The sequence below is a fragment of the Gracilinanus agilis genome, chromosome 2 (genome assembly GCF_016433145.1).
Source record: "Gracilinanus agilis isolate LMUSP501 chromosome 2, AgileGrace, whole genome shotgun sequence".
Lineage (NCBI taxonomy): Eukaryota > Metazoa > Chordata > Mammalia > Didelphimorphia > Didelphidae > Gracilinanus > Gracilinanus agilis.
The window spans coordinates 233,551,973-233,566,247 of NC_058131.1; the positions used below are offsets into that span (position 1 = coordinate 233,551,973).

The 14,275-nt window shown below is 36.9% G+C and overlaps 1 protein-coding gene across 1 annotated transcript in view; it reads right to left on the reverse strand.

Moving 5' to 3' along the window:
- Window positions 1–3,723: 3,723 nt before the first annotated feature.
- The window catches only part of HADHB (hydroxyacyl-CoA dehydrogenase trifunctional multienzyme complex subunit beta), a 42,079-nt gene continuing 31,527 nt past the window's right edge, over window positions 3,724–14,275 (reverse strand). Inside the window, exons 10-16 of the mRNA XM_044663751.1 lie at window positions 13,421–13,542; window positions 10,003–10,082; window positions 9,877–9,924; window positions 9,256–9,343; window positions 8,667–8,741; window positions 7,547–7,711; window positions 3,724–4,286 (exon numbers count right to left, since the gene is read on the reverse strand). Of these exons, the coding sequence (XP_044519686.1) occupies window positions 4,251–4,286; window positions 7,547–7,711; window positions 8,667–8,741; window positions 9,256–9,343; window positions 9,877–9,924; window positions 10,003–10,082; window positions 13,421–13,542 (614 nt within the window). The 3' untranslated portion in view covers window positions 3,724–4,250. The remainder of the gene's footprint in view (window positions 4,287–7,546; window positions 7,712–8,666; window positions 8,742–9,255; window positions 9,344–9,876; window positions 9,925–10,002; window positions 10,083–13,420; window positions 13,543–14,275) is intronic.

A 14,275-nucleotide genomic window follows, 5' to 3' on the forward strand; every position in this document is an offset into this window, starting at 1 on the left:
AGCTGTGTGACTCTGGGCAGGTCACTTGACCCCCATTGCCCACCCTTACCAATCTTCCACCTATGAGACAATACACCGAAAGTACAAGGGTTTAAAAAAAAATAAAACAAATAAAACAAATAAACCTTACTTTCTATCTTACTATGAACTCTAAGACGGAAGAGCAGCAAGAGCTAGGCAATTGGAGTTACATGACTTGCCCAGGGTCATACATATAGGAAATGCTGTCCTTTCATATGAATGAGTACAAAAAGGGAAGGAGTGATTTTATCATTAGAGGAATTTTCTTCTCCCAGGGAAATTAGGACTTTTAATGATATGCTAAAAGCCCTTGGGTATTCGTGGTCTCAGAAATATCTTCACCCAGATTAGAACATCTTGCAAATGGAGGGCACCATCTCATGCATCCTTCTGTGCCTGTCAGTGTCACTGACAATTCAGTAATCCAGCCACACTAGCACTTTCTATCTTCAACAAGGAAGCAAAAGGCAGATTAGTAGAGCTATGTGGTGGGCATATTCATTCCCATTCTTCTGCCCCAACAATTATATGTAACCAGTGCAAACCTTTCTAGCACAGCCACAATTTTTTACTTGGTACATTTTGTGATATCCTTCAACATGGAGCCTCGTGGATAAAAGGCTCAGTTTTGGTTCCACAATTAGCTGAATTATAGAATTCAAAGGCTATTGAAAATTATTTTAAAGATCTTAAAAAAAACTAGGAAGAAATTTTGAGAAACTAGAACATTGCCTTTGTTAATTGCCATTTGGGGCTTCTAATATTACAAATAATGAGACTAGTCCTGTGAATACCAAAAACATTTATCAGAGGCTCAAAAAGCTAGGACAAAACAAAGATACTGAGCACCTGAAGTGGAAAAACCACCTACTGCTCCTAGGATGGTAGAAAACTACAGCAGAGGTGTCAGACACTTGGCCAGCACCCTGAACCAGATTAAAATGTCATTGGGAAATACTTAGCAACATAAATAAAAATACAGAAGAAAATAATGTCACTACATCACATGTCATCATATGTCAATATGCAGCAGCGAGGACACTTATGTATAGTTTAGTTGCCCCCATTAGTTTGATAGCCACTGAGCTACAGCAATGAGATAACACTATTCACATGGTTCTGTAAGGCGAGTGCTGTCAGTTAACATTAATTATCTTGGGGGCCATGAATTGAGAGCCAGGCCTGGAGATGGGAGATCCCAGGTTCAAATCCGGCCTCAGACACTTCCTAGCTATGTGATCCTGGGCAAGTCACTTAGTCCCTATTGCTCCTCTAAGATGGAAAGTGGGTTTTTTAAAAAAAATAAAGTTAATTATTTTAGGCAGTTCTCAGCTGTGAGTATAGCCCTGCTGTGTTAGACTGAAGTCTGGTCTTTGGGGATGCAGTTATTTTAAATAGGTAGTATCTTAAGACCAATTGTCACACAAGCCAAAGATCTCTAGGCCAGGAGTGTGCTGGTAGATGTTTAACAATCAGCTTTCCAGAAAAATAAAGTGCCCCACACATACTTTTAGGTTTAATTTGCATTACTGATATTTTCCCAATCACTTAAATCTGAATAATCAATAGAACAATAAACCAAGTCCCAATTTGTGGCTTTTACCGAGTTCTGAGGTGGAAATGCTAACCTTGAAAATTTAACAATCAGTGGTGAGCTGTTTGAAGGTGACTCAGCATATCAGTGTCTCTGGCTGAGTGTTTCCACAAGGCCACTCGGCTAAGTTTTTATCATCTTTCCAAAGGCCATGGCAGTGCCTGATTGGTCATTCCAAACACTGTACTTTAAACATCTGTTCATATAGCTCTAGCCAAGTTTGTGGATGAGGTTGGGGTTGGAGGGAGGGTGAGTCTATGTGAACTCCCAGTGGTAGATGTCCTGGCCAAGAGGGGAAATGCTTGGTAAGGATTCCTTCATTGGCTAAACTGAATACTTGAATGTTCTATGAACAGTAGCAGCACAATGAATATGTGTTGAGTACTGCGAATTGGTTTACTGTATCTATTTAACTCAGTTTTCCATAAGGGTTATATTTATACATAATGATAAGTTACTGACAGGTTTTAGAAGAGGGGAGTTGGAGTTTTTGCATAGGGAGAAATGCTATTGTACTAAGGCTACTCCTTTAAAAGTTTCTGGAAGAAATCAATCTCGGCTATAAAAGTTAGTTTCAACATTTTGCATTTTGCTCTAAACACTGGAGTGATCTATTGAAATTCTCTTTGTTCCCCACAAATGGCTCAGTTTTCTCAGGCCCTCTTCCCTTTCTACCAAGAATATTTTGCTTTTTGTCAAGCTATAGATTTCATGGGTGTGAGGAACTAACTCCCTCTGCTGATTCAAATTGACAAATCGCCTGTTGCTTAGGCTTAGAGTTGCCTAGTTCACTGAGACATTAGGTGACTCAGGAGCAAAGATTTCTTAAGTTGGAAGGGGCCTCAGCAGTCATCTAGTCTAGCCCTCTCCTTTTACACACAAGGAGGCTGAAGTTCAGAAAGGTAAATGACTTGGCCAAGGTCACATGGGTAGTTAAGTAGAAGAGGTGGGATATGAAGCCAATGTGTGTTAGAGCATGATACTTCAGGCTCAGACCCCTAAGCTGACTTTTATTACCCAAGGAAAAATGTCTAGATTTTGCTATAAAGGGCTATAGCTTAGGTCAAGATATGATAGAGCTGGAGAAATATCTGGGAAGAAGTAAAGAAAATTGACAAGTTGGTTGGGAGAATGAAGAATGAGGACTAACCAAAAATATTAGGGTCCTTTAGTTTGGAGAAATGACTGGTAAGAGGGAGACAGAACCAAGATCCACAAATGAATATAAACTTGTCAGCTGATTAAGTAATATGAGAATGAGGGGATGGACTTTGAACCCTGAGGGAAGCAAGTTTAGAACAAATAAAAGCACTATTTCAATACCTAGTTGTGCAAGACAGGTATAATTAAAGCTGATAAGTAGGACTTCTTATACTTTGTTAAAAAAAAAACAAAACCAATAACATTGGGGAGTTCCTTCCAGAGGTCACTATAAGAGATGGAAGTCAAACATCTTCCTGGAATAGATCTATTATATTCCCACATAAATACAAAAGGCTGGTAGACTTGGATTTAAAGGGTGTTTTTTTTTATCTTTAGAATTCTATAAACAACAACTTTTGAATTAAGACATGTGCCCTAATGAAAATGATCATTTCTGTTCCTTTTATAGTTTTATTCTATTTATAGAATGATTTTCAACCTTAAAATCTCAAAAGTAGGAAGAACCATACTGACAAGGCCAATCAGATCCAACTAAGATGTTAGCACTAGGGTGGCTAACCAGCCCATTCTATCCAGTTTACCTTGTGGATAATTTTAATTAAAAACCACTAGGATCTTCAAATGACAGAAGGGCAGTTTTCTTTCCCAAGCACTTTTTGTTTGGTAGATTAAAAAAAATAGGTCAGAAGATCTAAGGTATGTTGGTCTAAACATTTGGCCAAGAGACCTCTCTATCTTAAAGGATGAAATCATTTTTCTTTAAATTAAAAATCTTAAGCAAACTAACTACTTAGAAGAAACCATTGATTTTTACACCTCTGATTTCTGGGGCTCATTTAAATGCTCATAAGTAACTAGGGGACATGATGATTCCTGCAAAGAGTGAGAACTATGCCCAGCCCCTCTCTCCCCATGCACACACCCAGAAAAAAAATCATCCAATCTTTAATACTTCTTCAGTTTATTAAGGTGGACAAATTAGGATGATATTTCTATATCTAGACATTTATTACTGCTTGTCCGTGTAGTTTAGTCTTTACATCATCCTTTCATTATTGGATTAGATTAGGCACTTTATTTAGAATGAAAGAAACCATATTTACTTGCAGGTTATTTCAAAATAAAATTCTGAACTAAAAGATTTTGAGAATGCTACACAGATGACTTCAAATCTTAATATTCTGTTACCCAAAATTATAACCACTCAGTTTAGTTTCTAATGAAACAAACAAAAAAAATTTTTTTTAAGAATAAAAGATATTCGGAAGCATTATATTGCTTGATTAAGTAATCCTAAAACTGAATAGCTGAGAACACTCATGAGGCTTAATTAGGAGACAGTTAATGAAAGGCTACAGATCCTGCTTTCCTAAGAGAAGCACACAAGTGTAGATGACTTTGTTTTAGTGCATTGAAATGGCATTGCCTAGCACAGGACTCCTACAGGTCCTTCAGGGGCTCTCTAGTCCTCTTATTTGGGGTAAGCCTCCACAATCATAGCATGGCCCTGAAAAGAGAAAAAGAATCATTGTTAGATAATAGGAATAACTCTTGTTGTTAGTATTATATTATTACTACAACATATTATTAACAAGTTGCTAGCACCCTCTAAGTGCCAGGCACTATGCTGAGCACTTTACAAATATTATCTCTTTTGTTCTATATGACAATCCTAGGAGGTAGGTTCTATTATAATCCTCATTTTACAGTCAAAGAAACAGGCAGGCAGATGCTGTGACTTGCCCAGGGTCAGAGGATGGATCTGAATTTAGAGCTTCCTGATTCTGGGTTCAACATTCTTATCCACTGAGCCAGCCAGCTGCCAAAGAAAGCAGTGAAAGGAAAGAAATCTAGGCAGTACACAGAAGAGAAAAGAAATGCTAGGTAAGTATTGATTCTAAGACAGAAGGTAAAGTTTAAAAAGAAAAAAAAATTTCTGCTTAGCATTCTGAAGAAAAGAAACCTTATGGGTCTTGTGGTAAAACCTGAAAGCTTTTGATGTGAAGTTCAGAGCTCTTTGTCGGCTGGAGGAGCTCAAAGGGGCACACAGACCTGTCCTTTTCACTATCTGGCAAACCCTTTATTCAATTCTCAGTGATTCCCTAGTCAACTCTCCATTCTCCATGAGTTGCCATGTTTATTTCACCTTCCCTTAAAGCAGAGGAATTCATCTCTGAGTTTATAGGAAAAGAAGAGGTGTGAGTGCCTTCATCCAGCTTCCTTTCTACCTCCAAGCATTTGTGCTTTCAGGATATTCTCTTATGCACATCACCTCTCCTATCCAGGCATCCCTCTTCCTTCTCCCAAGGAAAATAATTTTTCATTTCTGCTGTCTCCACTACCTCCTCCTGGATCTTGCATCTCTCCCATACTACAGGCTCTCCCTTCTACCTTCAAGCATGAACACATTATTTTCCAGGAAAAAAACTGCCACTGAAAGTTCTTTGTATGGCCCTCCTGCTATTAGCTGACTTTTCTTTCCATTCACTGCCAAACTGCTTGGAATGAAAGCCTATATTTGTTATCTCCACAGCCTCATCACCCATTCATTCCTTAACTCTAAAATTTGGCTCTTGACACTATCATTCAATTGAAATAATTGACTTTAAGATCAATATGAGACTCAATGGCTTTTTCTTAGGTCTCATCCTCAGTGACCCATCTTCAGAATTTAATATAACTAATTACTGTACTTTATTCTTCTCAAAGACACTTTGATTCAAATATTTCCTCGATGCATTCTCCCAAGTCTGTATCTCATCATCCTTTCCATAGTACCTTTTTCATAGTGAGCACTCACTAAGTAGTATCTCTAGCCTGGGACCTGCTTCCCAAGCTCTAGTTGTACATTTCCAAATACCTACTGGATATTTCCATATGGAGACTCCATCACCTCAAACTGATGTCAAAAATCACATTTGCCATCTATTTTTACCTCTAGTAGGTTCTCCCTCATTCCTTATTTTTTTTTCAGTCCTTACCTTCCTTCCATCTTAGAGTCAATATTGTGTATTGGTAGAAGAGCAGTAAGGACTAGGCAATGGGGGTGGGTTAAGTGACTTGCCCTGGGTCACACAGCTAAGGAGTATCTGAGGCCATATTTAAACCCAGGACCTCCCATCCCTAAATCTGGTTCTTAATCCATTGAGCCACCTAGCTGCCCCCTTAGTCTGAGAATTTTAAGGATCTTCACCATTTGGCCTTGCCCTACCTATCCTTTAACTTTATCTTATTTCACTCTTCCTAACATAAGCCCTCTTCTTTAGCCAGGGTTTGCCCAGTGTATCTGTCAAATAGGCCACATACTGTTTAAGTGTTATGTGTTAAGAATAAATTGATTTTTCAGGTGCAATTAAACAGATTTAAAGACCTTTTCAATTATGTAGTTCCCAACTCCATGGCATATCAGCAATTTCCTCTCTTTCAGAATCATCAAAGATGTAGATTAAGTGATTTAATAAATTTTACTTCTGTAGTTTTATTCACCATTCAAAAAGAATAGCCCAGTGATTCCCAAAGTGGGTGCCACTGCCCCCTGGTGGGTGCTGCAGCGATCCAGGAGGGCGGTGATGGCCACAGGTGCATTTATCTTTCCTATTAATTGCTATTAAAATTTTAAAAAAAATTAATTTCCAGGGGGCTAAGTAATATTTTTTCTGGAAAGGGGGCAGTAGGCCAAAAAAGTTTGGGAACCACTGGAATAGCCATTTGCTGTTTATCAATTATCAGAAATCTGTATCGATCTCACATAGAAGTTTTTTTTTAAGGGGTGGGGGAGCAGAGTAAGTAGCTCAGTGGATTGAAAGCCAGGCCTAGAGATGGGAAGTCCTAGGTTCAAATCTGGCCTCAGACACTTCCTAGCTGTGTGATCCTAGGCAAGCCACTCCCATTGCCTAGCCCTTACTGCTCTTCTGCCTTGGAACCAATACACAGTATTGATTCTGAGATGGAAGGTTAGGGTTTTAAAAAAAAAAAGATAGGAGATAGATAATCCAACAATTTTAAAGTCTTTAAAATTTTAGTTTGCTCTGCCAGGAGGGTTACAATAAGACAGAAGAAAATAACAAGATCTTTTCAGGCCAGTAAGGAAATAAGGACTACAGGTATCCTATCCAGGTCATCTCTACAGTGACTCAGTAAAGCAGGGAGGAAAATATATCAGAACAAAATAATTTTCTCTGCATAGATTCACTCAAAAACAAATCAGCTAGGGCAAGTTGATCCTCTAGCTGGACAATCAAGATGCAGTCCAATCCTCTAGAAAAAATGCTACATCTCTGAAGCGTTTTTTATAAACAAGGCATCTTTCTTAAAAACAGCTAACAGGTGGGGCAGCTGGGTAGCTCAGTGGAGTGAGAGTCAGGCCTAGAGACAGGAGGTCCTAGGTTCAAACCCGGCCTCAGCCACTTCCCAGCTGTGTGACCCTGGGCAAGTCACTTGACCCCCATTGCCCACCCTTACCAATCTTCCATCTATAAGACAATACACAGAAGTACAAGGGTTTAAAAAAAAAAACAAACAGCTAACAAAACTACAGGATTAATTTTATGAGCAAAGAGATGACAAAAAAGGTTTTGTTTCACCTCCCAGTTGCCTAAATACTATTTAGTGCAAATAAGCCTTCTGAAATGGGCACAACTAAACAGAAGAGGAACTACTAGCATGAAACCAACCATTCTCAGAAGACGCTTTTTTTTTTTTTCAGTTTCTTTCTGACATAAGAAACTAAATTTTAGAGGAAGGCTGCACTGTTGTGCTGTAACTTACCTGTCCTCCTGCTGCACAGGCGGCAATTAATGCATACTGACCCCCACCTTTCCTTAGCCTGTTGGCAGCTGCCATGACTAGCCGACAACCAGTGGCACCAAAGGGATGTCCAAGGGACAGGGATCCACCCCAGGTGTTAAACTTCTCCAAAGGTGGTGTGCCAACCTAGTGCCCATAAAAACAAAAGGATGGATGTAATGTTAGGTAGATTTTGGGAAAGGTACTTGGCCAGGCTTGTAATAATAGAAAAGCCTAGCATTTGTGGCATATAAGGGGCTCTAGAAATATTTGGCAGTCATGTTAGTGTGATGGAAAAAGAGTCACAGACCCAGGATATTTAAATCCTAGCCCTATCACTTACTATTTTCCTGTGTCACTTTAGGTAAGTTTCTTAGCTTCTCTAGGTCTCAGTTTCCTCATTTGTAAAAAGAGGGGGTTGGATTAGATGACCTCTAAAGTACTGTTCTAACTCTAGATCTATGTATGATCCCACGATCTTATTATAAAGTAAAAACCATCAAGGCAACCATCAGGTTAATGAAAGCAGTGGTCAATACCTGCCATCAGTCAAAATAAAAAAAGATAACCAAGACATGATAAATGTGACTTTTTGCTTTTGCTGAAGAATTTGAAAATTAATATAACTATGAAGGCCTAGGGACTTCTGTACTAGCAGCAATGCAATGACCCAGGACAGTTCTGAGGGATTTATGGAAAAGAATGATACCCACATTCAAAGGAAGAACTACAGGAGCGGAAACAGAAGAAAAACAACTGCTTGAACACATGGGTTGATGCGGGCATGATTATGGATGTAGACCCGAAAAGACCACACCAATGCAACTATCAATAATATGGAAATAGGTCTTGATAGATTAAACATGTTAAAACCAGTGGAAATGCATGTCAGCTATGGGGGGGATGAATTTGAGGGGGCTTGGAGGGGTAAAGGGGAAAGTAAGAACATGAATCATGTAACCATGGCAAATTTTTCTAAAAAATAAATAAATAAATAAATAAATTGATAGAAAATTTACATTTGAATAAGCATTTGCATATAGTTCTACTCCATGTTCACATGCCTTGGAAATTCAAACACATGTTTAATTTCAAAACTCACCTTAGACTTTCTACCCATGTAGTTTTGTGCAAACCAATCTGAATCCATTGCCTTAAAGTTAGCCAAAATCTGACCCTAGGAAGAAAAATAATTTAGCAAGGAATAGATCTGTTACTGTCACATAAGAGTACCTTACTAAAACCAAAATTTGGTCCGAACACTGTTTCATGTATGGCTTTAAGCAACTTTAAAGATGATGACGATGCTTTTTCTGGGGGAAAGTCTTCAGCTTCTGTGAAAGGTTCTGAGAAGCATTCTAACCCAGTTCTAAACCTTTGGGATCTTTGCCTGATTTTTTTCCAATATAGTGGTTAAGTGGCCCCGGACAGCAAACAAGGTTAATACTTTAGCTTTTAGTCATTTTGCAATTCACTACTGGGTTTCTCTGACATAAACACAAAGAAACAATTGTAGGGTATAAAGCCAATGTTTAAAACCTTTTTCATTCTAAGCCAAAGATGGATTAGGATCCATAAGCTCATCTAATTCCATCTTCTCTTTGCTATTTCAAAGCAAAAATAGAAGAGGGAGAATTATGCTAGCACTTCTAGCATTTTTATACAACCACATTCCCTTTTAAAAGACTTACTGAGAAAGCTTCATGAAATTCAAAAACGTCAATATCTTGCAATGTTAAACCTGCTTTTTCTAGCACTTTAGGAGTAGCATATGTTGGCCTGAAAAATAATAAAAAAAAAAAGGATAAAAGTCTCAAAACCTCAACTTGAAAGGCAGTGTGGTATAGGGGGAAGACACTGAACTGAGTCGAATACTACTTTGTTTAATTACTTCCATTTTGTTTAATGAATCATAATGGTATTTCATTGTAAATGTTGAGTACTTTATCTGCCCTATAAATTGAAATTTCCTGTGTGCTCACCTGGTAATCTAATCATCATTTATAACTTTGTTTCTACAGGAAAATGTTGGTCCTAATGCAGGGTTCATTATTGAGCCTTAGGCTAAGACTCCTATTTATCTTCCCTGAGCATCAGCTGCTTTGTGTGTCAGAGATTAAAGATCCCTACCTACTTCACAAGGGTCAAAGGAGATGATGATATAAGAGAAAAAGCAGTGTAAGTTATCAAGTGCTCTGTACATATAGAGAGGACCTGTGCAGGGGAGCAGATATATCCTAGCTATGTGACCCTGAGTAAATTACTCTTGATGCTTAGGTTTATCTCTAAGACTAGGTCATAAACTTACTTACCCCAGTAAAAGTTGATCTTTTGGATCTTGAGACACATACACAAAATCCCTGAGCAAAAAAATACTGTGTTAGTCCTGTAATAAAAAATGGAAATAGCAGATGACTCATTTTAACATTTCATTTTACCTTAAGTATGCCTTTGGTTTATAGCCCAAGGCCAAAGCTTTTTCTTCTGACATAATCAGCATTGCTGAAGCCCCATCAGTCTGAAATAGCACCAGAAAGTTCGATTATTGGTCTTAATTTTGATTGATTAGGTCACCTAAATGGGTTCTGTTAGCTCTATTATTTATTCTATTTCTGAATCAAATAATTTATAGTGTCTAAAGAATACTGAGAATGAGTTTATTCTCTGAATAATGCTTTAACAATTCCATTTAATAACTTATTTATCTAGTTTAATTAACCATTAAATTACAAACCTTTTATCTGGGAGTTGGGTTAAGAAAGAACAAAGAATGTACAACAATTTCATTTTATCCATTGGACTCTCGGAAAAAGTATGCCCTGTTTCATATATCAGAATCAAAGCTTTGTGCTTTTGGCACAAAGTACCAGGAATTTTTATAACTCAACACACAGCAATGATTCCCTCAGCAGATTGAAACTTTTCTACCTTATCTTGGGATCTTTCTTTGAAGCTGTTCTTTGCCCCCATTATCTTATAAATGGCTTCTTTCCCACTTCCAGGCTCTACAGTGGTAGGAAGCAGTGATAATAGGAGTGGCAAGAACAGATAAGTAAATTGCAAGCAGGAAGAAGAGGGTCATCATATGTGGAGGTCCTTCTCAAAGAAAGCTCTAAGCTTTTTGTTGTTACATTAAAAAACTCAATTAACTCCCTCCATAGCTCTCCTTTCCCTATTAGAGAAGGCATGATTTAACAAAAAGATATATGTATATATAAAACTATGTTTTGCTTATTTCTATTTATCATTTCTTTCTCTGGAGGTGGACATATGGCAAGTCATTTTTTAAACTAAATTTCTATTATTGTATACAATGTTCTCTTGGTTCTACTCATTTCACCAGTTGTAATTTCATGTAGGCTTTGCCATGTTTTTCCAAAATTAACCTGCTCATTTCTTATGATACGGTAATATGCCATCACAGGTAGAGAGCCGTAAACAAACAATTGATCTGTAAATCCTATCAGATCCAGCTATAACTGATGATTATAACCAATTTATAACTTCTTTCATTATTCAAAGTTTTCCTGTGTAATAAATCATGTTAATTTAAAGAAAATGGGGATTATGTGGGAAGCTATTAAGAGAAATTAGAATCTCAACTAGATATTTTTATCTGGACCCCATCAAAAGATCAATACAGACCGGCAGAGCTGTGTATTGACCTTTCTCAGGTACGAGGCTGGAATGGGCTATCTAAGATAAAAATCTGAGATTCTTCTTTTGATTCCTTTCATAATTCACACCTTTCTTTAAAAAGCAATATAGCTTTGGACTCTCAGTAATCCAGCAGGAGGAGGATTAACACAGTTCCCATTTGACCAAGAATACAGCTGCCTGGTACAGCAAAGGTCGAACCCTTAGAAGGGGGCATTTTGCCCAGAATTAAAGTAAAATAATGAGGCTCAAAAATATTGTTTAATACCATCAAAGCTGAGAAATTCAGGGGCTGTCCAGCCTAACAAAATGTCCCAGACTTCACTTAATGATAACACATATAGTTGATAGTTTAGCATAGGTTTTTATCTATACCTGGAAGCTTCTAAGGCTTTTGTTTTGACTATAGTAAAAATACTGCTCTCTGTAATTGTGGGAAACTTTCTTGGGCTTTTGGGGGAAGGGGATCTTTAACTTTCTATATGATAAACTGGTGACTCCATTATACCTCAGAGCACTTTGAGCTAACAAACTGTGCTTCCAATCTGTTTTGTTCTTTACATCCGACCACCACCCTAGGCCACTCAGATAAGTCTTTGGTCAATCACAGTCATATGTCACAACATTTTTAGTCATTCTCTAACTGATGGGCATCTCTTCAATTTCCAGTTCTTTGCCACCTCAAAGAGAGCTGCTATAAATAGCTTAGAACATATAGGTTCTTTTCCTTTTTCCTTGATCACCTTGGGAAATAAGCCTAATAGTGGTATTGCTGGGTCAAAAGATATACCTAGTTTTATAACTCTTTGGTCATAATTCTGAATTGTTCTCCAAAATGGTTGGATCAGTTCACAGTTCCATCAAGACATTAGTGTTCCCTTTTTTCCATATCCCCTCCAACATTTGTCATTTTTCCCTTTTAACATATTAGCCAAGCTGAGAGGTGTGAGATATCTCAGAGTTGTTTTGATTTGTATTTCTGTAATCAATAATAATCTAGAACACTTTTTCATATAGTTATGTATAGCTTTGACTTCTTCATCCCAAAACTATCTGTTCATATCTTTTGACCATTTGTTAAGGGTATGACTCATATTTTCATAAAATTGACAAAGTTATCTACATAATTTAGATATAAGACTTCTATCCAAGAAACTGTCTGTAAAAATTTTCCCCAAATTTTCCGCTTTAATTCTAACCAACTTTAATCTTATTTGTACAAAATCTTTTTCATTTAACGTAGTCAAAATTATTTTTAACCTGAGAGGAATTGACATTAGAATGACAAAATACCTATCTAAATGCAGTACTTACTGTACTTCAGATAAAATAGTTCCAGGTGACTGGTGTTCAAATGGAAGGATTAATCCATTATACATTCTCCAAGAACCAAAATACTCATCCTGGATCATATTGTTATAGCTCAATGTTAGAGTTCCTTGAGGTAAGATACTATCTAGTCTACATTACCATAAAATCAAAAGAACAGGCCACACTCTTGCCACATTATATTTTTGCTGTATCAAATATTGCATCAAATAAGCGGTCCATTGGCTAGGGTATGATAATTTTTTGACTAGATGTTCACCATATATTAGAATTTGAAAATGCAATCTGTTCCCTAAGCTTCCTTCCAAACTCAGCTCACTTGTTTGCAATATTTTTTTATTAATAGAATTTATTTTCAAGTATCTCGGTCCGTTTCTACCCCCTGCCCAATATCATAAAAAACATCATCAAGCAAAAGATAGGTTTATATAGATTATATCTTTATATCCACTTCTCAGTTCATTCTTTGGAGGCAATCATTCACAAGTTATTCTTCAAATATTAAATCTGTAGCTGCATATAATGCTCTTTTGGTTCTACTTGTTTCACTCTTCATTATCTCATGTAATTCTTTCCAAGTTTTTATAAAATTAATCTACTTGTCATTTCTTATGATTTAGTAGTATTCCATCATAATCATATACCACAATTTGTTAGCCATTCCTGAATTGATGGACATCCCCTTGATTTCCAGTTCTTTGCCACCACAAAAAGAGCAGCCATAAAAACTCTGGAACACATAGGCTGCAGTGTTAAAAAATACTACAACTATTACACTTTTTCAAGGACCTAGCAATTGGAGGTTGAATATCCCTACAATCAAAAAGTGTGAGAAATGTCAAAGAACAAACAAACATATTGTGTGGTTACCAGAAAAGAAGAGTTAGCAGCTGTGACTGTGCCATAGGGTTTAACAAACGCAGGTTTCAGTTTTGACATCTGTTCCAATGAAGAAGGACGAATGCCATTATCTTTGGTAACTGTATCTTTTCCTTAAGGGGGAAAAAAAAGGAAAGTTTTTTTAAATTTAAAGGTACACTAACCATTGGATGCCATTTTGTAAAAAAAAAGAGCTTCAAAAATCACAAAAACATGAATATCAGTACATTTGTGGGAAAATCTAAAGGACTAAAAACACATTGTTTCTTTAAAAGTTTGGGTTATCAGTAATATAATTTAACCTACTATAAATCATATAATTCAACCTGTAAATCGACAGTCTTCAAAGAGAAAGTCATGTGTCTGAATGTGTAAATAATGATAGTTAACATTTACATAGTCCTTACAATGTGCTAGGCACCGCTAAGTGCTTTACAAGTATTATCTCCCTTGATCCTCAGCCCTGGGAGGATCTATTATGTTAATCATCTACTCCCTTTTATAGATGAGGAAAGAAAGGAAAACAGAGGTTAAGTGACTTGTCCAGGTTCAGACAGCCAGTAATTGTCTGAGGCTGGATTTGAACTCAGGTCTTCCTGACTCCTGGTCTGGCCCTCTATTAAAAAGAAATCAAGTCTAAGTCTAAGAGAACTTTAATGAGCTCTTTTTTTGTGCCCTCTTTTCCCCTTCTTCTTAGAAGACTCAATGAATTTGGCTAAAGGTATGCACATACCTATAACCTGTTGGCCTAACACCACCAATAATATAATAAATATAATAAATATAATAAATATAATATAATATAATATAATATAATATAATATAATATAATATAATATAATATAA